The 27,644-nt window shown below is 41.5% G+C and overlaps 2 protein-coding genes across 2 annotated transcripts in view; both read left to right on the forward strand.

Annotated features, from left to right (window-relative positions):
* LOC141271824 (oocyte zinc finger protein XlCOF7.1-like) overlaps window positions 1-27,644 on the forward strand; it is a 225,150-nt gene that overhangs the window by 56,689 nt on the left and 140,817 nt on the right. The gene's annotated exons all lie outside the window — the stretch shown is intronic.
* LOC141271825 (uncharacterized) overlaps window positions 7,589-27,644 on the forward strand; it is a 31,181-nt gene continuing 11,125 nt past the window's right edge. The window contains exons 1-6 of the mRNA XM_073681995.1: window positions 7,589-7,655; window positions 24,921-25,056; window positions 25,186-25,365; window positions 25,449-25,572; window positions 25,656-25,753; window positions 25,952-26,036. Coding sequence (XP_073538096.1) covers window positions 24,994-25,056; window positions 25,186-25,365; window positions 25,449-25,572; window positions 25,656-25,753; window positions 25,952-26,036 — 550 coding nt within the window. The 5' untranslated portion in view covers window positions 7,589-7,655; window positions 24,921-24,993. The remainder of the gene's footprint in view (window positions 7,656-24,920; window positions 25,057-25,185; window positions 25,366-25,448; window positions 25,573-25,655; window positions 25,754-25,951; window positions 26,037-27,644) is intronic.

Consider the following 27,644-nt stretch of genomic DNA (forward strand, 5'->3'; position numbering starts at 1 on the left):
CCTTTTTCCACTCATTTTGGTGGTTAACTAATTCACAACTCTGGAGTTGTTTGCACAAAAAAACAATAGATGGGAACCGAGCAGAGCTGAGTGGCCAAACTGTGGTATTAGGCCAAAACTATTGGCTGGGTTAGATCCAGAAAAAAATTATATTCAATTTGCAACCTGATGGAGGTTAGTATAGATGGACTAATAAAACAAGTCCCACACACAGCTAGAAGCCCAAATATTTTTTCAGAGGTAGATGCAGAAAAAAATTGTATTCAGTTTGCAACCTGATGGAGGTCAGTATAGATGGACTAATAGAACAAGTCCTACACACAGCTAGAAGCCCAAATATTTTTTCAGAGGTAGATGCAGAAAAAAAATATATTCAGTTTGCAACCTGATGGAGGTCAGTATAGATGGACTAATAGAGCAAGTCCCACACACTGCTAGAAGGCCAAATATTTTTTCAGAGCTAGATGCAGACAAAAAATTATTTTTAATTTGCAACCTGATGGAGGTCAGTATAGATGGACTAATAGAGAAAGTCCCACACACTGCTAGAAGGCCAAATATTTTTTCAGAGCTAGATGCAGAAAAAAAATATATTCAGTTTGCAACCTGATGGAGGTCAGTATAGATGGACTAATAGAACATGTCCCACACACAGCTAGAAGCCCAAATATTTTTTCAGAGGTAGATACAGAAAAAAATTATATTCAGTTTGCAACCTGATGGAGGTCTGTATAAATGGATTAATAGAGAAAGTCCCACACACTGCTAGAAGGCCAAATATTTTTTCAGAGCTAGATGCAGACAAAAAATTATATTCAGTTTGCAACCTGATGGAGGTCTGTATAGATGGATTAATAGAACAAGTCCCACACACAGCTAGAAGCCCAATATTTTTTCAGAGGTAGATGCAGAAAAAAAATATATTCAGTTTGCAACCTGACGGAGGTCAGTATAGATGGACTAATAGAGAAAGTCCCACACACTGCTAGAAGGCCAAATATTTTTTCAGAGCTAGATGCAGACAAAAAATTATTTTTAATTTGCAACCTGATGGAGGTCAGTATAGATGGACTAATAGAGAAAGACCCACACACTGCTAGAAGGCCAAATATTTTTTCAGAGCTAGATGCAGAAAAAAATTATATTCAGTTTGCAACCTGATGGAGGTCAGTATAGATGGACTAATAGAACAAGTCCCACACACAGCTAGAAGCCCAAATATTTTTTCAGAGGTAGATGCAGAAAAAAATTATATTCAGTTTGCAACCTGATGGAGGTCTGTATAGATGGATTAATAGAGAAAGTCCCACACACTGCTAGAAGGCCAAATATTTTTTCAGAGCTAGATGCAGACAAAAAATTATTTTTAATTTGCAACCTGATGGAGGTCAGTATAGATGGACTAATAGAGAAAGTCCCACACACTGCTAGAAGGCCAAATATTTTTTCAGAGCTAGATGCAGATATAAATTATTTTTAATTTGCAACCTGATGGAGGTCAGTATAGATGGACTAATAGAGAAAGTCCCACACACTGCTAGAAGGCCAAATATTTTTTCAGAGCTAGATGGAGAAAAAAATTATATTCAGTTTGCAACCTGATGGAGGTCAGTATAGATGGACTAATAGAACAAGTCCCACACACAGCTAGAAGCCCAAATATTTTTTCAGAGGTAGATGCAGATAAAAATTATTTTTAATTTGCAACCTGATGGAGGTCAGTATAGATGGACTAATAGAGAAAGTCCCACACACTGCTAGAAGGCCAAATATTTCTTCAGAGCTAGATGCAGACAAAAAATTATTTTGAATTTGCAGCGTGATGGAGGTCTGTATAGATGGACTAATAGAACAAGTCCCACACACTGCTAGAAGGCCAAATATTTTTTCAGCGCTAGATGCAGAAAAAAATTATATTCAGTTTGCAACCTGATGGAGGTCAGTATAGATGGACTAATAGAACAAGTCCCACACACTGCTAGAAGCCCAAATATTTTTTCAGAGCTAGATGCAGAAAAAAATTATATTCAATTTGCAACCTGATGGAGGTCAGTATAGATGGACTAATAGAATGATGCTATGCCCAAAAGATTTTGCTTCACTAGGTGCAGTAAAAAAATGGGTATTCTATACACAGGTGGTATATCTTGCAACACAGATAGGCTACTCCACTGACTAACACACTCTGCAATAGGCCAAAAAAATTATTTTTAATTTGCAACCTGATGGAGGTCAGTATAGATGGACTAATAGAGAAAGTCCCACACACTGCTAGAAGGCCAAATATTTTTTCAGAGCTAGATGCAGATATAAATTATTTTTAATTTGCAACCTGATGGAGGTCAGTATAGATGGACTAATAGAGAAAGTCCCACACACTGCTAGAAGGCCAAATATTTTTTCAGAGCTAGATGCAGATATAAATTATTTTTAATTTGCAACCTGATGGAGGTCAGTATAGATGGACTAATAGAGAAAGTCCCACACACTGCTAGAAGGCCAAATATTTTTTCAGAGCTAGATGCAGAAAAAAATTATATTCAGTTTGCAACCTGATGGAGGTCAGTATAGATGGACTAATAGAACAAGTCCCACACACAGCTAGAAGCCCAAATATTTTTTCAGAGGTAGATGCAGAAAAAAATTATATTCAGCTTGCAACCTGATGGAGGTCTGTATAGATGGATTAATAGAGAAAGTCCCACACACTGCTAGAAGGCCAAATATTTTTTCAGAGCTAGATGCAGACAAAAAATTATTTTTAATTTGCAACCTGATGGAGGTCAGTATAGATGGACTAATAGAGAAAGTCCCACACACTGCTAGAAGGCCAAATATTTTTTCAGAGCTAGATGCAGATATAAATTATATTCAGTTTGCAACCTGATGTAGGTCAGTATAGATGGACTAATAGAACAAGTCCCACACACAGCTAGAAGCCCAAATATTTTTTCAGAGGTAGATGCAGAAAAAAATTATATTCAGTTTGCAACCTGATGGAGGTCTGTATAGATGGATTAATAGAGAAAGTCCCACACACTGCTAGAAGGCCAAATATTTTTTCAGAGCTAGATGCAGACAAAAAATTATATTCAGTTTGCAACCTGATGGAGGTCAGTATAGATGGACTAATAGAACAAGTCCCACACACAGCTAGAAGCCCAATATTTTTTCAGAGGTAGATGCAGAATAAAAATATATTCAGTTTGCAACCTGATGGAGGTCAGTATAAATGGACTAATAGAGAAAGTCCCACACACTGCTAGAAGGCCAAATATTTTTTCAGAGCTAGATGCAGACAAAAAATTATTTTTAATTTGCAACCTGATGGAGGTCAGTATAGATGGACTAATATAGAAAGTCCCACACACTGCTAGAAGGCCAAATATTTTTTCAGAGCTAGATGCAGACAAAAAATTATTTTTAATTTGCAACCTGATGGAGGTCAGTATAGATGGACTAATAGAGAAAGTCCCACACACTGCTAGAAGGCCAAATATTTTTTCAGAGCTAGATGCAGATATAAATTATTTTTAATTTGCAACCTGATGGAGGTCAGTATAGATGGACTAATAGAGAAAGTCCCACACACTGCTAGAAGGCCAAATATTTTTTCAGAGCTAGATGCAGAAAAAAATTATATTCAGTTTGCAACCTGATGGAGGTCAGTATAGATGGACTAATAGAACAAGTCCCACACACAGCTAGAAGCCCAAATATTTTTTCAGAGGTAGATGCAGAAAAAAATTATATTCAGTTTGCAACCTGATGGAGGTCTGTATAGATGGATTAATAGAGAAAGTCCCACACACTGCTAGAAGGCCAAATATTTTTTCAGAGCTAGATGCAGACAAAAAATTATTTTTAATTTGCAACAAGATGGAGGTCAGTATAGATGGAATAATAGAGAAAGTCCCACACACTGCTAGAAGGCCAAATATTTTTTCAGAGCTAGATGCAGATATAAATTATATTCAATTTGCAACCTGATGGAGGTCAGTATAGATGGACTAATAGAATGATGCTATGCCCAAAACATTTTACTTCACTAGGTGCAGTAAAAAAATTGGTATTCTATACACAGGTGGTATATCTTGCAACACAGATAGGCTACTCCACTGACTAACACACTCTGCAATAGGCCAAAAAAGATTAGCTTTGCTAGATTCAGTCAAATGCTGTGAAAAAAACTTGCACAGCACTGGCACAGACCTGCCTGGCAAAAACTGATAGGAACTGATGTAACCTAGTCCTGAAAAGGACTGCAATTACAATTAGTCTTTACTCCCACAATCTATCTATTTAAGAGCACAGACCTGCCTGATAAGTCGTAGGGAATGCTGTAACCTAGTCCTTAAAAGGACTGAAATCACAACTATTCCCTACTCCCAAGCTATCTGTAGATTTGTGCGAAAATTGGCTTGAAATTAACAAGGTATAGCGCACACAGCAACAGCGGTGCCGTCTAACACGCAGCTGCAGCAGTGAGAAAATGGTGGCGACGGGGAAAATGGCTTGGTCTTATAGGGCAAGGACATGTGACATACACTGCCAATGACACATGCCCTTGCTTGTGTGAAAAAAAGCACTTCGCTCCGTGTGTGCGCTGCTGATAGGCTGACAGATTGCACCTCCCCACTGTAAATGCGGGAAAGAGAAAAAAAAATGGAGATCTTCATTATTCCTGCAGAGATCCATCCCCTGCCCCTCCCCCCACCCCGCTGTTCACTCAAACTGCGTATTAACATTAATTTTCATCATTACTGAGAAAAAATCCAGTTATGATTTTGGTGCACGAACAGTTATCGAACATAACCTCGAACAGCCGAATTTTTCTCAAATCGTTCGTGTTCGCCGAACGGCTCGAACACCGCCCAAAACAGCTCGAATTTGAGATTGGCGAACAGTTCGAGTCGAACAACGCTCATCTCTAGTCCTAGTTACCTCTGCATTTGTTGACTCAGATTCCACCTTAAATCTCATTGACTGTGATTTTGCTGTCGAGTTTGGGTACACAGTTGCAACTATTGGTCATCCTATTCAAGTATCTTCAATTTATAGTTCTCCCCTTATTCAAACTCATGTATCTACTAAAAGTGAAGATATGTGCATGAGAGTGGGTGTGTTACACACAGAATTTATTTCATTCATGGTTCTTCCTTCTTTACCAGCTAAAGTTGTGTGGGTATGCTCTGGTTGCTGAAACACAATCCTGTCATCAATTGGGAGACTCGCAAGGTTACGTTTTGGGGGAATCTGTTTTCCAGTTGTTTATCTAAATCCATGTCATGTATCAGATATTTTTCTCCCGATCTTGTTCAGGATTCTGATACTGAGTGTAAAGTAGATCTTATTATGGTGCTCAGATGGATCCCGTTAAGGTACAGGCAGTCTTTGATTGGGTACAACCAACTAATCGCAAAGCTTTACAGACTTTCTTGGGGTTTACTAATTTTTAGCATTAAGTTCATTAAGAACTTTTTGGTCATAGTCAAACCTCTTACTGATATGACAAAAAAAAAAAAGAGTACTGACTTTTCATCTTGTTCTACTGAGGCAGTTGATGCTTTTGCTGCCATCAAGACCACTTTATCTAAAGCTCCTGTCCTCAGTCAATCCGATGTTGATTTCTCTGTGACTTATTTTCCTGAAACTAATAATGATGGGGCTGATGCTTTATCACGTAGTCTTGCTCCAGAGGGTAATTCTTTCGTTGAGGTGGAAAATTTGCATGGCAAGGAGTATGAGGGGGAGCAGATGTTGGGTTAAATAGAAAGGTTTCAGTCCGGAGGATATTGCCGGAGTTGATGCAAAAGATTTGCATGCAGTTCGACTATTAGGAGTTTTGTCAGCAGTTGGGGATCTGTTTGGATCCAGTGACCCCTTGTAGAAAGGGGGGTCCTGTCATGCTCCTGGGTTTGAACCCTTGAGCCTGTGTTTGGTTGTCGGCTTCTCTGTCCACTGAGCCACTGCAGACACACCTTTTCCCAGGTGTTTTGAAGCTGTTATCATTTCTCCAGTCTTTTTAGGGTAAAAGGTGTTTTCAGTTACTGACCTATTTGGGTGCGGCTTTATATTCTCCCCTCTGTTGGCATTTCCTGCTGGTGATAGTTTTCATATGGATGTTCAGGCATTCTGTTGTTAAAACCAGCCAGGGAAATTCCAGACAAGGGTTTTCTCTTTGCTGTTTTATTAATTTTTTCTGCACCCATCTTCTGTTGCTTTCTAGAAAGTAGGTGGCATATTATCTATTTGTGGTTTATTCTACTCACTTTGGGATATTTCCTTTTCTGCACACGTTGCCTTTTTTAAGTAATTCACACGCTGCTCAGCTCTCCATTTTTTTTAGGAGGAACGAGAAGCAACCCGACAGCCTTTTAGGCAGTTTAGGTCCAAGTTGCCTTCTTCTAGTCTGTGGCTAGGGCTATCTCTGCTCACTCAGGAACCAATTGGGACTGCGGGGTCAGGATATCTAGTCTGTACAGGAGCCAGAAGGGTCAGTTGCAGTTTTTAGTATATTACTAGTGATGAGCGAATATGTTCGGTTAACCCTTTCGGCGAGTATGCTCGGGCGAGTACTGAGTATCTTCAGCGTGCTTGTTGATATGTTTGAATCACTCCCGTGTGCATGATTTGAGACTGTTTGACAGCTTTAATACATGTGAGGAATGCTTAAGAAACAATCATTCCTCGCATGTATTAAAGCTGTCAAACAGTCTCAAATCATGCACACGGGAGTGATTCAAACATATCAATGAGCACGCTGAAGGTACTCGCCCGAGCATACTCGCCGAAAGGGTTAACCGAACATATTCGCTCATCACTATATATTACCTATTATCCCGAGTGAGTTGCTACACCAGCACAACACGTACACATTGTACACATGCATGACTCTGCTCCGTACACACACGGCTCTGCTTCGTATATGTTGTATGCACGTGGGTACGCTATAAACATATTGCACACACACTGCTCTGCCCCTTACACACACGGTTCTGCTCCGCACACGTGGTACACACACGGCTCTGCTCCGTACACGTCATACATACACACAAGGCTCCGCTCCGTACACTTCGTACACGCGCGGCTCTGCTCCGTACGCCTCGTACACGCGCGGCTCTGCTCCGTACGCCTCGTACACGCGCGGCTCCGCTCCGTACCCCTCGTACACGCGCGGCTCCGCTCCGTACGCCTCGTACACGTGCGGCTCCGCTCCGTACGCCTCGTACACGCGCGGCTCCGCTCCGTACGCCTCGTACACGCGCGGCTCCGCTCCGTATGCCTCGTACACGCGCGGCTCCGCTCCGTACACCTCGTACACGCGCGGCTCTGCTCCGTACACCTCGTACACGCGCGGCTCCGCTCCGTACGCCTCGTACACGTGCGGCTCTGCTCCGTACACCTCGTACACACGCGGCTCCGCTCCGTACACCTCGTACACACGCGGCTCTGCTACATCCACACTGTAAACCCCTCCTGACCCCACACATAACCTTCCCCTCATCCAGCACCATGACAACCAGCACAGCAGAGTCCTGCATCCACTGAGGCCCCTGATCATGTGACCCCTGACTCCTCCCCTCCTGTGACCTCATCACAGGTCCTGTGTGCACAGAACAGCCATATATGTGGTGGTGGCTCTGCAGGTGGAGGTATGTGGAGATTCCCCATTACTGGGCGCAGGGGGCATTAACCCCCTCAGTGCTGAGACTGTTTTGGTGTTTTTCTGTTGCCACTTTCTAAGAATCAAAAGTTTTTGTTCTTTTTCCTCTGATCGATACATACCACCCAACTATGAAAGACAACAACATGGAAACACGTATTGCGCTCACAGTACAGTGCCCTTATCTTTGTTCTCATTATGCCCCTTATGCATTATGTATGATTCCCCCACACACAGTATAATGTTGCTACAGTACCGGCATCATTCCACACATTATACTACGTGATAGTACAAGTTGCCCCCCACAATATGGCACCACCCACCAGCTAATATATAAACCCTCCCCTCTTCCATTCCTGATGCAGATACAGATGACCCTGGGACACAGCACCGACCTCCGGGATCAGTTCCCCAGTCTGGAGATGTGGATCCAGGCCGGGGGGCCGGTGCTATAGATGTATGAGGGGCTGTTCTCTGCGGTAGGAGCTGTACATTGTAATGGAGACATTCTGGGGACAGATTATTCCAGAAGTAGATCGTCTTATCTCTTTAGTGAATGTCGCTGTATTTTATCTTGTTTGTTTTCTCTTTATAATTTAATGACATCGTTCTAGGACTCCATTGTTAGGCTCCGGCTGTCATGGAGATATATTGGGATGTGTCGATGGGGAGCACAGGGCTCCCCCTCTCTGTGTCCCAGATATAATGGAGGAGGCTCTCTGCCTCTGTCTTTCTGCCTCAAATATAATAATGGATGTTTTCTTTCAATTACCTCAGATATATAGAAGATGTCTTCTCTCTGTCTTCAAGAATGGAGAATGTTCTTTCTCTCTAGCTAAAACTGATATTTATTTTTCTCTTAAAAACTTTTTTAAATGTTTTTCAACAACCCTCATTAGTGTGATCATACAACATACAAGCCTCTGATTGCTCAGGTGATGCACTGTACTACTGTAGTGCGGTGTATTCTCTCTGCCTGTCAGAGTAATACTAATGGCCTCATACACATTAGATAACTATTGGCCGATCAGTCATTCGGCTGTTGTCTATGTCTCCCAACTCCCCCACACATAACTGTTCTACTTGGTCAAATTTTCCTGTCATCTCTATGAGAAAGTCGTTAACAGAGGATTATCTCCAGGGAGAGCAAACAGATCAGCTGCTGAAGTTCAGCATGCCAGATCAATCTCACAATAAAGAAATAAACCGAAAAATAAATGTAGGGCCGGCTCCAATCAAATATAAAACCCCCCAAAAAATAGACCCCTAAAATATAACCTTTAATTCAGTTAAAACTCTCAAGGCAAAATGCGTTTCCCCCAACTATGTTTCCTTCAAAAATTACCTCCAAACCAACCCATTGATATCTGCAGTTATAGAAAAATAGATAAATAAGCGTAAGTATTCATCAAGAACATACATGTGTGCTTGGTAGGGGAATGTAATGGACTTATACAAACATAACCACGAATATAAAGAATAATAAATAGATACACCTTCCCATTATCAGATGTAAGTACTAAACCCCTCCCACCTACAACAAGACTATGACCAATATAAAATTAAGTCTCCAAATGGTTGACATATATACATATTGTGGCCTCCAGGGCCTATACAAAACTGTGGTTCTATGTTAGCCGAAATATCAGTTAAAACTTAGATGAAATGTTACGGGTCCGGGTGGTGGGACCTCTGTGCTTCGGTGCAAGGAGGGACCAGAGGGGCGTGACTAAGTGCCTACTCGGCCTGACCAAGGTCGCATGGCGGCTCAATCGACTGCTTGAACCAGGAAGGGACCACGCAGGTGGACCAGGTGCCACTCTGGGACCGACCTTGTGTGAGAGCAGGTGACTCCCATGTGTCAGATGGCAGGAACTGACCTGTACAGCAGATGAGCACGGCAGGAAGGCAGACGGATGGTCAGGTTAGATAAGCAGGCTGGTTTGGCAGATAGCCAGACGGGTGCTCCGGGTAGGCAGGCTGGCGGACACGGCAGGTTACAGGCAGGTGCTCCAGGTAGGCTGGCTGGTGGGCACAACAGGTAACAGACAGGTGCTCCAGGTAAGCAGGCTGGCGGGCACGGCAGGTAACTGGCAGGTGCTTCCAGGTAAGCAGGCTGGCGGGCAGGACTGTAGACAAACTGGCGGGCAGGACTGTAGACAGACTGGCGGGCAGGACTGTAGACAGACTGGCGGGCAGGACTGTAGACAGACTGGCGGGCAGGACTGTAGACAGGCAGTGGGATCTGAGGGCTGAAGCAAGTGTTAGCACACGGAACAACAACCTTGCACAGGCACCACCATTTCGGAGGATGTGCCTTATATAGGGGCAGTCCTCCGGCCATTGGCCAGGGACTCTATAGGACGGCGCGCACGGCCCCTTTTAAGAGGGAGGGAGCGCGCCCTAAGCACAGAGCCCGGAAAGCTGCGCGCCACAGCAGCAGGGGAGTGGGAGGACACCGGACCTGGACCGCGGCGGTGAGGGGAACGGCGTCTCTGCCCGGCAGGAGGCAGAGACGCCGATGCTGCATGAAACTAGCAAAGTTGAACTGCTCATTGAGTCTTCTCGGGTTAAGGGATTCCTTTCAATAAATCCATCTCGTTTTCTGTTGAATTATTTTTTGTCCCAATCCCCCTGCCTAATGGATACCGGAACCACTTAAATAACGTGAAACAAGATGGGACTTACGTCTCCCCCGTGTTTTAGATTACCATGACGTGCCAGTGGTATATCTCTGCCGTGCCTTATGTCCCCTAGATGTTTTCTGATACGTACACGTAGTTCACGTTTGGTCTTACCCATGTAATCCATAGGACACGTGCACGTGCGGAGATACACCACACCCGAAGTCTTAGGGTGCTTTCACATTGCGTTCTTTGTCCCTGTCGGGGCATACGTCCTAAAATTCCCTGCAAAGCTGGGTCTGTATGTATGCTGTGACAGGGGCCATAGACCGCCGTGCACTTTTTTCGGGAGTGTACGCTCACAGGAGGCGGACACTCAGACGTGTCCTTGTTCATGATCTTATTGGACTGATTGTAATAGGTGCCTATTAAGTTTGTAATAGAATCCGATTCATTTCTTGGTTTAAGGGTCAGTAAGGATGGCCTGTTGGTATCTAATGCATGTCTATATGCTGATTTCACAATCCCGTTGGAATACCCCCTCATCCAAGAATCTTCCTCTAAGGTCCATAGATTGAACCTGGAACTTGGCCAAAGAAGAGCAATTTCTTCTTAATCTCAGAAATTGCCACTTTGGAATACCTCTCTTTAATGGGGTGGAGTGATGGCTCTCTCATTTGAGTAGACTTTTAGTCGCCGTAGTCTTACGATATATCGAAGTCCTGAGAGAGCCATCCCCCCTACCTTAATATACAGACATCTGAAAATGCAATCTCATCCCCCCAACCTCATATGTGAAGTACAGGCCTAAATCATTGGTGTTCAGGTGCTCCACGTGTAAGGAAGCCAAAATGGTACCTGGATTAATCGTTATATCTTCCAGCTTATTCAGTAGGTCGGTCGTGTCCCTTAGATAGGAAGGGAGGGCAGTCTTGAACAATCTAAGAAGTCTATCCAAGTAAATACTTGAATTCTGGCAAAGGGCGTCAATCCCCAAGACATTGTGTCTCGCCTTCCAAGGATTGATGCCCTTTTGAATCTTCGGGAGGGCAAAAAAGGTCGCTGTCAGAGGATACTTAGGAAGCAGACAGCTAAATTCATTCTTGGATACCAAACCTCAATGAAGGGCTCCCATAAGGATCTGAGACAATTCTGACGTATATTCCTTCTTGGGATCTTGGAGAATCTGATATGTAGAGTGATCCGATAAAATTCTAAGACATACAGGTGCTTCTCACAAAATTAGAATATCATCAAAAAGTTAATTTATTTGAGTTCTTCAATTCAAAAAGTGAAACTCATATTATATAGAGTCATTACACACAGAGTGATCTATTTCAAGTGTTTATTTCTGTTAATGTTGATGATTATGGCTTACAGCCAATGAAAACACAAAAGTCATTATCTCAGTAAATTAGAATAATTAACAAAAAACACCTGCAAAAGCTTCCTACGCATTTAAAAAGGTCCTTTAGTCTGTTTCAGTAGGCTCCACAATCATGGGAAAGACTGCTGACTTGACAGATGTCCAGAAGTCAGTCATTGACACACTCCACAAGGAGAGTAAGCCACAAAAGTTTATTGCTAAAGAAGCTGGCTCTTCACAGAGTGCTGTATCCAAGCATATTAATGGAAAATTTAGTGGAAGGAAAAAGTGTGGTAGAAAAAGGTGCACAAGCAACCGGGATAACCACAGCCTTGAAAGGATTGTTAAGAAAAGGCCATTCAAAAATTTGGGGGAGATTCATAATGAGTGGACTGCTGCTGGAGTCATTGCTTCAAGAGCCACGACACACAGACGTATCAAGGACATGGGCTACAAGCAGGGCTGTGGAGTCGGTAAGCCAAACCTTCGACTCCGACTCCTCAATTTCCCTGACACCGACTCCAACTCCGACTCCACAACTCCGACTCCCTCATACATGGCTCATATTTAATTGATACATTTACGGTAGGACACATTTTTCTCAGCTAAAAGTCTAGACCCTTAGATCAGGAATAAAACAGACATTTATAGGACATTTCATAACTTTCCCAAATTCTTATGAAAAAATATTCCCCGCAAACTGCATTGAACTACTGTACCCAATTTATTATATATTTTCAGTCCATTTTATACCGACTCCAGCTCCGACTCCGACTCCACCAAAATGGGCATCGAATCCACGACTCCGACTCCACAGCCCTGGCTACAAGTGTCGCATTCCTTGTGCCAAGCCACTCATGACCAATAGACAACGCCAAAAGTTTCTTACCTGGGCCAAGGAGAAAAAGACCTGGACTCAGTGGTCCAAGGTGTTGTTTTCAGATGAAAGTAAATTTGACATTTCATTTGAAAATCAAGGTCCCAGAGTCTGGAGGAAGAGTGGAGAGGCCACAATCCAAGCTGCTTGAGGTCTAGTGTGAAGTTTCCACAATCGGTGATGGTTTGGGGAGCCATGTCATTTGCTGGTGTAGGTCCACTGTGTTTTATCAAGACCAAAGTCAGCGCAGTCGTCTACCAGGAAATTTTAGAGCACTTCATGCTTCCCTCTGCCGACAAGCTTTCTGGAGATGGAAATTTCATTCTCCAGCAGGACTTGGCACCTGTCCACACTGCCAAAAGTACCAATACCTGGTTTAAAAACAACAGTATCACTGTGCTTGATTGGCCAGCAAACTCGCCTGACCTTAACCCCATAGAGAATCTATGGGGTATTGTCAAGAGGAAGATGAGAGACACCAGATCCAACAATGCAGACGAGCTCAAGGCTGCTATCAAAGCAACCTGGACTTCCATAACTCCTCAACAGTGCCACAGGCTAATCGCCTCCTTGCCACGCCGCATTGATGCAGTAATTGATGCAAAAGGAACCCCGACCAAGTATTGAGTGCATTTACTGAACATACATTTCAGTACGCCAACATTTCAGATTTTAAAAACATTTTTCAAGCTGTCGTTACAAAATATTCTAATTTACTGAGATAATGACTTTTATGTTTTCATTGGCTGTAAGCCATAATCATCAACATTAACAGAAATAGACACTTGAAATAGATCACTCTGTTTGTAATGACTCTATATAATATGACTTTCACTTTTTGTATTAAAGAACTGAAATAAATTAACTTTTTGATGATATTGTAATTTTTTGAGAAGCACCTGTATATCTACATATTGTGATAAAGTCATTGGCAAAGTGCTGGAGAGAAGATGTGTAACACTAAGATTGTTAACTCCAGTGATATAAACATAGAAAAAATGTTCCAGCACACACAAGTATAGAAAGGGGTTAATCAGCCATCTTAGTGCTAGGGTGATTAAACACCTGTAGAAAAGGAGGAACTCAGGATAAAATCCCAGCCTTTCAGAGCATTTGGTATGGGGAGGGCCTGGAGGTGAAAGCTCTGAGCTGTTTTGTCATATGATGGAAATGCTTGAGGTCTATGATGGAAATGATGGAAAGATAAACAGTTTGTTCCTGAAGCGGGCGGTTGCCTGTAGCAACAAGCACTGTGCCATACATTATGGTTATGTTTTGTTTTTCCTGTTAGACCAGGAAGGCTGTGTTTGTTTTTTGCTAACATTGCTGTAGTTTATGCAGTACTCAGAAACTTAGCAGAAAATTTAAAGAGAGTGTTCCTGTGTACCTCTATGTGCAACCAAGTGAGTCGATCTACCACAATATTTAGCACTATCCATCACCACCTTGTTTCCACCTTTATCTGATGGCTTGATGACAATATGAGTATTGCCATCAAGACCATCCAATACTCTCCTGTTTATCGGTGACAAATTAGGTTGGTTGGATTCCCATTTGCGATCAATATTGTGTATATCCTCAGTAACCAATTTCAAAAATATATATCGATACTCCTGAAATCACCAGTGGAAGGCATCCTCGTGTTTTTAGGTTTTAAATCAGAGAAAGGGCCTTCCCCAATTCGTTTTTCGCCTTCCTCCGACAGCTCAGTAAAAAACATCACATCTGGGAGATCCTCGAGGTATACCCAATTGCTGACACTTAGCCCTATCATTGTATAAAAAGAATCTCTTCCACTTTAGTTTCCTTGTGAAAAAGGTAAAGATCCTTTATCCATGTTAATGGATCAAACCTTGTTGTAGGGACAAATGTCAGACCTCTACTGAGTACGGATCTTTCCTGTTCTGCTAGTGTATATGAGGACAAATTAATAATTTGATTCTCCCTTATAGTCAAAATGCTCTGATTAATCCTTATATTGTCTGCTTTACGAAGTATCCTTTTTTACCCCTTTTTTCCGTTTTGTCCCTTGTTTCCCCATGCTTTTCCTAATGACTTCCCCTTTTCTTTTCTGTACCCCTTTCCCCCATAATATTTGAAAAAACTTTAAATAAAAACATTTTGAACAACAAAATACTCTGATTAGTCCCTTTTGTTGTTTCAACTGATTGTTTTGAAGAGTGGTCTGATCTCAAATATGTTAAGGGATCAAATATCGGTTCTCTAAAAAAGAAGAAGAGGCCGAACCCAAAGAGGAAGATGCTTGAATATTTGAGCGATATTTTTGCATCATCCTGTCTGATCCTTGTCCCATCCATCTTTTAAAATTACCCCTCTTACCTTGTCCTCTGGACTTAGGGTAATTCCTCACTGGTGCATTTGTAGAGCCCAATTCAATCTCAGTAGATCCGAGGAGAAAATGTCTGTGGGTGGATTCGGTGGCGCTGATGGAGATGGATAGGTTTGTTTCTCTATAAATTTGGAGCAATCCCTGATAAACCTCTTGTGTTTTCTGACCTTTATATTAAGCTGACATTCTACTGCAGTTTTTAAACTCTCCTCCCTGTTAGAGAACTCAGGATCAGACTTATATTTCAAGGCCCCCTCAATCAGTTCTTTTAATCTCAATGACGTTTTCTCTAATGTACCTTTCTCTTCCTCTAAAAAGATTTGCATCAATCTTATTGAAGATGATATCTACTCTTCTTCCTACTTAGCTAATAATGAAGGAGACTTGCAGGGGTAATGTACAGTACAGACCAAAAGTTTGGACACACCTCATTTAAAGATTTTTCTGTATTTTCATGACTATGAAAATTGTACATTCACACTGAAGGCGTCAAAACTATGAATTAACACATGTGTAATTATATACTTAACAAAAAAGTGTGAAACAACTGAAAATATGTCTTATATTCTAGGTTCTTCAAAGTAGCCACCTTTTGCTTTGATGACTGCTTTGCACACTCTTGGCATTCTCTTGATGAGCTTCAAGAGGTAGTCACCGGAAATGGTCTTCCAACAATCTTGAAGGAGTTCCCAGAGATGCTTAGCACTTGTTGGCCCTTTTGCCTTCACTCTGCGGTCCAGCTCACCCCAAACCATCTCGATTGGGTTCAGGTCTGGTGACTGTGGAGGCCATGTCATCTGGCGTAGCACCCCATCACTCTCCTTCTTGGTCAAATAGCCCTTACACAGCCTGGAGGTGTGTTTGGGGTCATTGTCTTGTTGAAAAATAAATGATGGTCCAACTAAACACAAACCGGATGGAATAGCATGCCGCTGCAAGATGCTGTAGTAGCCATGCTGGTTCAGTATGCCTTGAATTTTGAATAAATCCCCAACAGTGTCACCAGCAAAGAAACCCCCACACCATCACACCTCCTCTTCCATGCTTCACGGTGGGAACCAGGCATGTAGAGTCCATCCGTTCACCTTTTCTGCGTCGTACAAAGACACGGTGGTTGGAACCAACGATCTCAAATTTTGGACTCATCAGACCAAAGCTCAGATTTCCACTGGTCTAATGTCCATTACTTGTGTTCTTTAGCCCAAACAAGTCTCTTCTGCTTGTTGCCTGTCCTTAGCAGTGGTTTCCTAGCAGCTAATTTACCATGAAGGCCTGCTGCACAAAGTCGCCTCTTAACAGTTGTTGTAGAGATGTGTCTGCTGCTAGAACTCTGTGTGGCATTGACCTGGTCTCTAATCTGAGCTGCTATTAACCTACGATTTCTGAGGCTGGTGACTCGGATAAACTTATCCTCAGAAGCAGAGGTGACTCTTGGTCTTCCTTTCCTGGGGCGGTCCTCATGTGAGCCAGTTTCTTTGTAGCGCTTGATGGTTTTAGCAACTGCACTTGGGGACACTTTCAAAGTTTGCCCAATTTTTCTCACTGACTGACCTTCATTTCTTAAAGTAATGATGGCCACTCGTTTTTCTTTTCTTAGCTGCTTTTTTCTTGCCATAATACAAATTCTAACAGTCTACTCAGTAAGACTATCAGCTGTGTATCCACCAGACTTCTGCTCAACACAACTGATGGTCCCAACCCCAGCAAAAGGTGGCTACTTTGAAGAATCTAGAATTTAAGACATATTTTCAGTTGTTTCACACTTTTTTGTTAAATATATAATTTCACATGTGTTAATTCATAGTTTTGATGCCTTCAATGTGAACGTACAATTTTCATAGTCATGAAAATACAGAAAAATCTTTAAATGAGAAGGTGTGTCCAAACTTTTGGTCTGTACTGTAGATCCTAAGTCTCGGGGAACAATCTTATGCTTGATGTAATTGTCTAACGATTGTAGCTCCCACCACATATTTTCTTTATATGCACTCAAAAGTTCCGCAAACACCAATTTCAAAGTGGGACTAGTAGCAGAAGTACTAACCGACTCAATTTCTGAGAACACTTCCCTGCATCATCCAACCATTTTTCTTATCCTGCAGCCCAGATAGAAATCCAGCCATTCTATGGAAGAATGGTTTGCTGAAATAGCCTTGTCCTACCGACTGGAAACCTTCATTTCTCAGACACAATCTGAAAAGAACACCACGGCCACGAAATGGTTTCACTGGGAAGCCTTTCTTTCTAAACACATGCTCTGTCCATTGTGTTTTCCCGAGGTCAGGACATTTTCTCCTTTTTTTTCTCGTTGATCAATTGATTTCTAATCATCCGTTTCCATTTCTCATTCCACCCTTTTATGCTGTGGTGTTTCTGGGTCCCCAGGTCCAAACTATTCATACAAAACCATTTCCCCCCTCACTTCCCTCCTGTCATGGGTGTGTCAGATGTGACAGACAGTCGCCCTGCAGTTGGTTGTAAAATATCTCTTCGTTTGACATTACAGACACCTTCTTAGATTTGTTTCACTCTAGGACCCAGCGGCTACCTCCCTCCTGCTAATTGACACCCAGGCCTGGGTGTTTAAATACTTGCTGTTTGCTACAGGCAGGTGCCGGTGATATTCACATGTTTCCTTGTGAACGCTCGGAGCTATTGCAGTCTGCTTACTTCCTCTCTGGTGCTAGGAGGACGTTTGGTGTAATCTCTCTGAAGTCAGCTCAAGCTAAGTTATTTTTCCCCGTGTTTGTCTTCTTTGTTGTCTTTTAGTTGTTAGTGGGGACTGACTAGTGCTCACCCCCCCTTCCCTATCCAGGGCCAAGCGCTGGTTCCTTGGTGGGAACCAATATAGGAACGATAGATGAGACAGGGTGATATTAGATCAGCCTAGGAAGTCTCCATTCCCCCTTTCCCTAGAGTCTAGTCTCCCTTCCCCTCTTCCCTTCGTGTTGCACTTAGTCTTTCCCACACCTTACGTGACACCTCCTCTCTCTCTTTTCTCTTTTTCCCCACTCCCACCCTCTGTTCCCCTTCCCAATGCTTATTCCCCTTTTACTTGTTAACTGTGATTTAGTTTACTACAGAGAGTCTCATGGGACATCTTTAATATGACTTTGTTTACAATAGAAAGCCGACTCCTTCCTCAGGACAACCACATGTGAGGAAGGAGTCGATTTGACTCTGACAAATAAACCACCTTTAATTCATTTGTTATATGATTCATTCCTGAATCAGCAATGTACTTGAAGTCCACCTACTCTGGCTTTCTATTATATACAAATCTGTGGATGTTGCAGCGGCCGACAGCTAGGCTATGGTAGTGGTTGTGTCACACACAACCCATACAGGTGAGCAGTTTTCAAGTTAATCTGCAACCTTAATACCCAGATGAGACCCTATTTTGCTTTTTATCTTTTTACAATAATATCACTTTGTTAGTTGTTTTGTTTCAAAAGTTTTTAATAAAATCTTAATTTTGAAAAGAAATCTAACCATACGAATAAAGAAATAAACCAAAAAAAGAATGTAGGGCGGGGCCCCAATCAAATATTAAACCACAAAAAAATAGACACCTAAAATATTAGCAAAAGCTAATTACCGTATTATATAAGGTGTGTATCCAAATATATTCAAAATCTGTGATGGTCACAAAATAATTGATAGGATATGGTACAAGAGAACTATCACAGATTTTGAATCTATTTGGATACACACCGTATATAATAATTAGCTTTTGCCCTGAGAGTTTTAATTAAATTAATTAAAGGTTATATTTTAAAGATCCTTCTATCCCCTGTCATCATATGTCTAGAGGCCAATTGCAGACCCATTTTTAGGCATTTAGGTATCATAGAAACCCAGCAGTCCCCCACAGTTGAGTGGATGAGGAGGGGAAGTAAATGGTACAAGGGAGCCCTGTAACTGTGTCAACCTTATTAGATGCCATCGGTACTTTTGACAAATAATTAAACTGACAGGATTAGCATTACAGTTTTGCCCATAACATTTCTGCAACATACATGGATGATGTTCAAAAAAAGAGATCTTTTTTTAAAACATCTGATATGAAAGGTTCACCATGTGTGCCACAATTTTTGCCTGGTGTATTACTAACATAGTTTGTTCCATTTTTATTTAATTTCCACTGTTTTTCATTTAATATAGAGAAGCCTAAGGAGATAATGCCAAAAAAAACATCATATCCATAGTAAAAAATTAAACGCTGTACATGTAGATTTTGGCATCAAATAACTCCTGTTAGCTTTTATAAATGCCTCAGTCTTCTGTATCTCTTCTATGTCTGATGTCCCAGAGATGTTCACTGATGCGTCTTCTAAATTCCCTTTTTTTCCCTCACATAATTTAATGGGCAGTTACACGTGGCCACATATATAACACCTGTTGTTTTGCAGGTCGCAAAATCTCTGATAAAAAGTTTTTGTTTGAAGGCTCCCCAGTGAAGCTCCAACACTGTCTAATCCAGTTACAGAAATCACAGTCACTACAGATAAAAGTGCCACAGGTTCTACGGTCTAGCCAAGTACCTTCCTGTGTTGGATTTTTATAAAAACTGGACTAGTCGGTCCCTGATAGTTCGACTTTTTCTGTAGGTGATACTTGGATTAGTTGGAATGATATCCCTTACATACGGATCCGCTCGAAGTATGCATCTATGTTTTTAATTTTCCGATAAACCTGATTTGATAGATTGTCGTACCTATAATTCTTACTATTATTTTATTGTCCCCTCTTTCCTGTGGTGTAGGAGTGATTATCTATCCTGATCAAGAGCATTATAAAAAGCTGAATACAGAGTTGCTTTGTGGTACCCTTTCTGGATGAATCTACTTCTTAAGTTCATTGCCTGCATCCTAAAGTCATCGATTTTTGAACAATTTCTTCTAATACCGAGATATTGTCCTTTAGGTAAACCTTTTTTGAGAAAGACAGGGTAATGACTTTCCTATTTGAATAAATTGTTTGTGGCAGTTGGTTTACGGTATGTGCGAGTTATCAGATTTCCTTGCCTATCAATTTTAATGGTGAGATCTAGGAAGGGCAACTCTGTGCTGTTCATTTCTGGCGTGAATTTGAGGCCAATGTTGTTGATATTCCGGCACTCAACAAATGAATTGAACTCTTTAGCGGATCCGGACCATAGAAGGAACACATCGTCTATATATATATATATATATATATATATATATATATATATATATATGGCCCAGAACATTATCTTGGCGTTCCATCAAGCTTCATCTTGGAAGATTACCATTTTCTCCCACCAGCCCAGAAGCAGATTTGCATACGACGGAGCACAGAGACTCCCCATCGTGGTTTCCTCTGAGCTGGTGGAATATCTTCCCATTAAATAGGAAATAGTTTTGGGTAAAAATAAATTGAAGGAATTTGGAAAGAAATTGGTTATGTACACTACATTGTATGGTTCTGGATTTAAGGAAATAATTAGCCGCCATGATCCCTGCTTCATGGGGAATACTGCTATATTGTGCCTCTACATCTATGGAAGCCAAATAGTGTTGTCCTCTATGACCTTACCATCCAATTTCACCAAGAGATCGACTGTATCCCTGACATTTGAAGGCATCAAAATGACAAAGGGGCAGAGTATCTTGTCTATTTACATCCCTGTGGAATGACTAATGGAATTTACTCCTGACACTATTGGTCGTCCTCTAAGAAAAACCAAATGAAATGAACTGAAGTATATGTTGGTATACATGCAACATGTAGGAGTATGTTCACACTGGTCATTAAACAGACAAAACCAAAGAAAGAAACTAAATGAGCACATACCCTACTATAAGTAATTAAAAAGCAAAAGTGCATATACATAACATAGGGTACTTAGTAAACTCTGCTTTTGATCAAAAAATGCGTAAAAGCCATCTTATCAGCGCCAAGGTGTAACTAGTCGAGACGTTCCTAACCTCAAGTAATAAAACCTTACCATGTGTCAAAAATGACCTCAGTGTTTATAAGGGCCGAGCAGGGCCGGGGCCAAACTATGGACATCCAGCAATGGGAAGCTATATAAACTATAGGCCTGTGAGTCTTACTTCTATGTCAGGAAAGATCTTTGAACAAATTATTAAACAACATGCATGTAAGTACCTATATGAGAATGAAGTGATTAACAGGGCCAGCATGGGTTTGTAACTAATAAGTCATGTCAAACTAACTTAATTTCCTTCTATGACAGAATCACTGACTGGGTGGATCAGGGAAACACAGTAGATATGGCATATCTTGACTTTAGCAAAGTATTTCACAAAGTATCTCATACTATTCTTATTGAAAAAATAACTAACTATGTAATCGACAAGGCAACTGTTAGGTGGATTCATAACTGGCTTAGTGATCGGACCCAAAGAGTGGTCATAAATGGTTGCACATGCAGTTTAAAGAATGTCTCAAGTGGGGTACCACAAGGCTCTGTCCTGGGCACTGTGTTGTTCAACATCTTTATCAATGATTTGGATGAGAGTAAACTGATTAAATTTGCTGATCACACAAAGCTAGGACTGACAGCTAACACTAGAGAAGAGATAGAGAGGATTCAAAAAGACCTAAACAAACTGGAACTGTGGGCAGCAACTAACAGAATGGTTTTTAACAAGAATGTATGCAAAGTCCTACATCTGGGCAAGAAAAATGAAAAAAGCATATACAGAATGGGGGGAATAGGGCTAAGCAACAGCACGTGTGAAAAAGACTTGGGTATACTAATAGATCACAGACTGAACATGAGTCAGCAGCAAAAAAGGCAAACACAATTCTGGGTTGCCTTAACAGAAGCATACATTCTAGATCGTGTGAAGTAATTATCATCTGGAATACTGTGTCCAGTTTTGGGCACCACATCTTAAAAAAGACATGAACAAACTGGAGCAAGTTCAGAGAAGAGCAACCAGAATGGTGACCGGTCTGCAAACCATGTCCTATGAGGAATGGTTAAAGGATCAGGGAATGTTTAGCTTGCAAAAGAGAAGACTGAGAGGAGACTTAATAACTGTCTATAAATATCTTAAGGGATGTTACAGTGTAGAGGGATCAGCTTTATTCTCATTTGCACATGGAAACACGAGATGCAATGGAGTGAAACTGAAAGGGAGAAGATACTGATTAGATATTAGAAAAAGCTTCTTGACAGTGATCAATGAATGGGACAGGCTGCCACAAGAGGTGGTGAATTCTTCAAAAGAAAGTCTTAAAACAGAGGCTGGACAGACATCTGTCTGAGACATCTGTCTGAGATGAATCCTGCATTGAGCAGGAGGTTGGACCAGATGACCCTGGAGGTCCCTTCCAACTCTAATATTCTATGATACACATAATGTTTATCTCAAAGAAAGGGAGGCCACACCCTTGTGTGCACTGAGTGCAAGAAACTAAAGCATAAATGTCTTTTACTCTTTTTTTTTTTTTAATCAAAAACAGTGTTTACTAAGCAACCTGTGCTACTTATATGCACTTTTGGTTTTTGCTTACTTATACTTAGGGTATATGTTAATTTTGTTTACATCTTGGGTTTTGTGGTGCTCTAAGTGGGTCTAACCCTTTGTGAACTTTATAAAGAGCATAAAAAGTTGGAATGGTAGGGCAACTAGGTGCCATAAATTTAAATTCATTCTTTGTGATAATTTTTTTATCTAGAAACTCAACCAAAATTTTAGTAAAAGTCTCACTATATTTAGACTTTGGGGGAAATCTAAAAGGGAATCTAGAAGACGTATCAGTGAACACCTCAGAGACATCGGACATAAAAGGGATACCCCATTGGTAGACAAAAAAGAGAGTATCATGAGGGTGATTAAAAACCTCTCTCCTTTTGTATTTTAGAGGTTGTCCGAAAAAAGAATGCTGTCCATAGAAAATATTAAAAATATCTGAAGTCACTCACATTTCCAGTAAGCAATCCCCTAGACTTAGACAATAGTGAACGAGCTGACTTAACATGCAAGAAGCTGACAGTCTAGTTTCTTAGAGGTAGGATTGTACAATAGACAGAGAAGTACCAACCCTAGTTAAAATGCTTGCATGAGCTCCTGCAGGATGTCAATTGTGTATGGACAAAGAGTACAGAATGGACAAATAGTTTAGACAGTTAAAGGCTTTTTAAGTTTGAAGATGATTAAAACAGACACCTCACACTCTATAGGAACAGCCATTGTCACCCTGCATCAGCAAAGCTTCAGCAGTTTGGACGTCTCCGAAAGAAAATATAGAATATTCGAATTTCTAGAAATCATTAATGAGTCCTTTTCAGCATCGGGGCTAACGGGGGAAAAAGATACATATTTTCTCATAACTGTAGCCCCTGCCAGTGAGCCATAAAACCACAGTGGCTTGATAATGGATAACAGCCATGTCATGTTTGGTCTCTAAAGATAAAATCCCAATGGAAAATATGGCGTCAATCTCCAACTTCTGCGATCATCCTGAGAGGAGTTACCGCATAAGTTGGGGATTTCATAAGATCATGAAGGGCTGAGAGCAGCCCACAACCCGGTCCATGTAAGGTCATCACGGGGAAGTGTGTGAGTGGGACTCAGTGGCTGATAAAAGATCAAGCCAAATTATGATCTGGGTTTGTGTAGAGAGATACATTTATTGTGTATGGAGGAATTCCGTTCGCTGAACGGCCAATCGAAGTGCTCTCCTTCGGCTAAACTGAATCATCTCTGCGATCGGTGTAGTGAGATTTTTTGGTTTTATCTCTTTTATTTTATGTAGCTGTATATGCTGTATTGTTTTGGCCCATTTGTAAAACCTTTTGTATATTTTTTCATAAACACTGCCTCCCTTTGAATTAAATATAAAATGTAATAGTTCTGTTGCTTTTGTTCTGTAAACTTCACCCCAAAACCATATGCTACCAGAACCAGAATCAAGCCTCCAGTCAGCCTGATTAAAACACGACTAGTGGTGGCAGCTAACAATATTTCTGGGGTTATCGTGGAGTTAGCAGTGATCGTACCGCAGTATATACACATATTTCATGCGTTGGAATACGGAGGTGTATATACCATACGCTCACTGTTAGTTTACTGATAACTGGCCTGTTAGTACGAACTGCCCGCGGCCATCTCCATTGATCATTGGCCAATAGTGTAATTGTCCAGACAATAGGGGGCAGCAGAGAGCTGTTCGCTCCAAAGATCACAGCAGATGGTTTTTGTGACCTTCCCGGGCAGTGATACTGTGGATAATTGTGATATAAATCACCTGACAAATTGTCACGGTTGTGTCAGATATGACGGACAGTCGCCCTGCAGTTGGTTGGAGAAGATCTCTTCATTTGGCATTACAGACACCTTCTTAGATCTGTTTCACTCTAGGACCCAGCAGCTACCTCCCCCCTTCTAATTGACACCCAGGCCTGGGTGTTTAAATACTTTCACTTTGCCTCTGGGAAAGCGTGAACGCTTGGAGCTATTTTAGACTGCTTGCTACTTCTCTGGTGCTAGGAGGATGTTTGGAGTTATCTCTCTGAAGTCAGCTCAAGCTAAGTTACTTTCCCCCGTGTTTGTCTCCTTTGTGGTCTTTAGTTGTTAGTGAGGATGAACTATACAGGTGTAGGTTCCTGTGCGGCGATTGGTGAGGAACCAATATAGAGACGGTAGGGGAGACAGGGTGATATCAGATCAGCCTAGGAGGTTTCCACTCCCCCCTTTCCCTAGAGTCTGGGCTCCCTTCCCCTCTTCCCTTTGTCTTGCACTTAGTCTTTCCCACACCTTGCGTGACAGTTTGGCTAGGGAAATTGAAGTCAGCTTCCCAAAGATGTGATAAACCACAGTTAATTTATGTTTTAAGGGGGTGGGCAATCACTTTTTCACACAGGGCCCTGTAGGTTTGGATTTTTTCCTTAATAACTTATGTTCCACTCGATAGGCGATAAGAATAGAAGATCTACAAATTATATCTCCTCATGTTTCCTCTTATTATCTCCAGTAATTGTATTATTGCATGGGATTCTTTTTGATGTTACATTGGCTCATCTTCTTCACATTCAGGTCCCTATAAAATCGGATCTTCTCAGTGGATATCTTCTATATTTAGAGAATTTTTTTGATTTACCCATCAAGAATGGATATGGTGGAGAGGCTATTACACCTCACCCTAGAGATCCTCTTCCGGCTTACTGGAGAGGTGAGAGATTCTGATGACATCACATTACATCATTCTGATCTAGGAGAATAACAGATGGACAGAACTAGAGAGGTGAGGACTCGGGAAATGTCTGTAGTGAGATTTATTAATGTGTCTCTCCATAACCAGGATTACACAGTAGTGAAGAAGACCTCTAGTGAGCGCTGTCAGGCCCCTGTGTCTGAGGGATGGGGAAGACCCCTGAGCCCAATCCCGAGGTTTCTACCTCACCCTCTGATAAATGAGGACATCAAATGCCAGAAGATCTTTGAACTCATCTACAAGATGATTGAGCTGCTGACTGGAGAGGTGACACTGCTGGGAATGCTGGGACATTATACATTCACGATATGAAGGAATCGGGGGTATGACCGTATCATTGTATGTGTTAGGTTCCTATAAGGTATAAGGATGTCGCCGTCTATTTCTCTATGGAGGAGTGGGAGTATTTAGAAAGACACAAAGATCTGTACAAGAATGTCATGATGGAGGTTCCCCAGCCCCTCAGATCAGCAGGTAATAGATAGGACTAAATAAACACAGCCTATAATTATATGTATATAAAGAATGAATTCAGTCCCTGCATGTGTTTCCTGCAGATCTATCCAGTAAGAGGACAACACCAGAGGGATGTCCCCGTCCTCTTCTTCCACAAGACTGTAAACAAGAAAATCCCAGTGTTCCTCATGATCATCAGGTAGATGGAGAGAAGGTGATACGAGATCTCCCCTATGATATGTAGATGACTGTGAAGGTCTTGTGCTCAGTCTTCTTTTATCCACCAGTATTATATGTTTTATATTTGTGTAATGAGAACGGTGGAGATGGCAGGATTAGAGCTGATCATGGACGTGGCTTCTCCATTTGTTGGTGACTTTTACAATATTTATTTCAGGGTGAAGATCATATTAATACTACAGAGACATGTGTAAGGGGTGATCAGCGGTGTAAAGAGGAGATTTCTACAGATAACCGACCAGGTGAGTAGTAACCACTAAATGCAGAGTCACAGATTCTTCTCAGTCATCAGCTTTCACTGCTTTATTGGTGGTGTAGTCCGGACATATCACAGTCATGTGATCACCATTCTGCCATAAGACCCCCAAATGTTCTTCCTCCCAAAACTGTTCAAATTACTTTGGGCATTGAAAGCCCTTCTTCTATAGAGCTTACAACCTGGAGGATCCACCTACCCTCGGAAATCAAAACATGCTGACCCTTATTTACCCTGATCTGTAAACTACAAAGCCCAATGACAGAGTACGTAGAATTTGCTGACAAGTTAGGAAATGACTGGAAGAATATTAAGGTGGGCCTCCAAGATAAAGAGGAGGATAATGAGCCTGTTGCCTTTATAGAATCATGATATCTTATTGGATGATGTCTGTTGAATGTGCTCATATGGTCCCTACAAGACCAGGTCCATCCAGTCTTTGTGGCCAAACTTCGCTTTTATGATCGACAACATTAAAAGTGCAGTGGGTGTCAAGTTTCCCTTTATCCTGAATTTTTAATTTATTTTAAAACCAAGTAACTTCAAAGTGGGTTATGGTAATCTAAAAGGGAAAAAACATTACACCTGTGCCATGATATATCTGTAACCAATGCTTGGTTGATGGCTGTAATATATATTTATTCACGCCTGCTGGAGATGCGTTGTCATGGTTCGAGCGCTGGTTTCATGGCATCACTCTGTCATTATTTCCATTATTTTTCGATACTAAAAAATTTGGATTTCTACACAATTGCTCCTACTGGCTTGAGTACTAATACCTTCTCCTCTTCTGGTCAGAACTCATGGTAGCTCCAGTGGTCCACCATAAATGAATGCAACTCTGGTTTACTCCCAGTCCAGTGTAGGTCCGTCCCAATTTAGGGTCACCTTGTCGCTGGTGGGACGGCTTGTATACTTTTTTTGATCAAAAATAGTTCACTAAGTACCCTATATTTCATATGCAACTTTGCTTTACATTTATATATAATGATGGTAGGGTACGAGATATATTTTTTGTCTTTTGTAGGTTTTGCATCTTTTTGCTAGTGTGAACATGCTTCTATTTCTTGCATGTGTACCATCTTAGACCTCAGTTCACATTGCTTGGTTTCTGGTTTAGTCTTGTAGTTCTCCCCCTGAACATGCGTTCTTTTTTTTAATTCTATGTCTCCTGTAGGGTTTAGTACTCACTCGGCTGCGGTTGAGGTGGGCACAGGGAGCATTTTCATTAGAAATCCAGATTGGTTTATTTTGCTTGCATAAACCGCTTAGGAGACAAACATGAAAGAGCCGTTTCCTGGCACAGAACAAGGTACAACAAAATAAAACTCAAAAATAACAAGTCCATGCAGCACGCCCTCAGCCGTTTAAATGAAGTCCTTTTCCCTAACTTCAGCAGAGTCTGAGCAGCACATGCAAGGCCTGCTCACCTTGCGAAACACACAGACAGACTGAGACAGGCGCAGCTGTCTTAAATCAGACCTTCCTAGACCTGGACTGGAGATAAGTGAGCAGCTGATCTCACCCAGCTCTTTCAGCTGTTCGTAAAACCCAGCCCCATAATCAGGGTCTATTAAACACCTCTTGGCACTAT

This window comes from Phyllobates terribilis, unplaced genomic scaffold, assembly GCF_046119375.1.
Source record: "Phyllobates terribilis strain yellow unplaced genomic scaffold, ASM4611937v1 Scaffold_5__5_contigs__length_657084704, whole genome shotgun sequence".
In the NCBI taxonomy this organism is placed as follows: Eukaryota; Metazoa; Chordata; class Amphibia; order Anura; family Dendrobatidae; genus Phyllobates; species Phyllobates terribilis.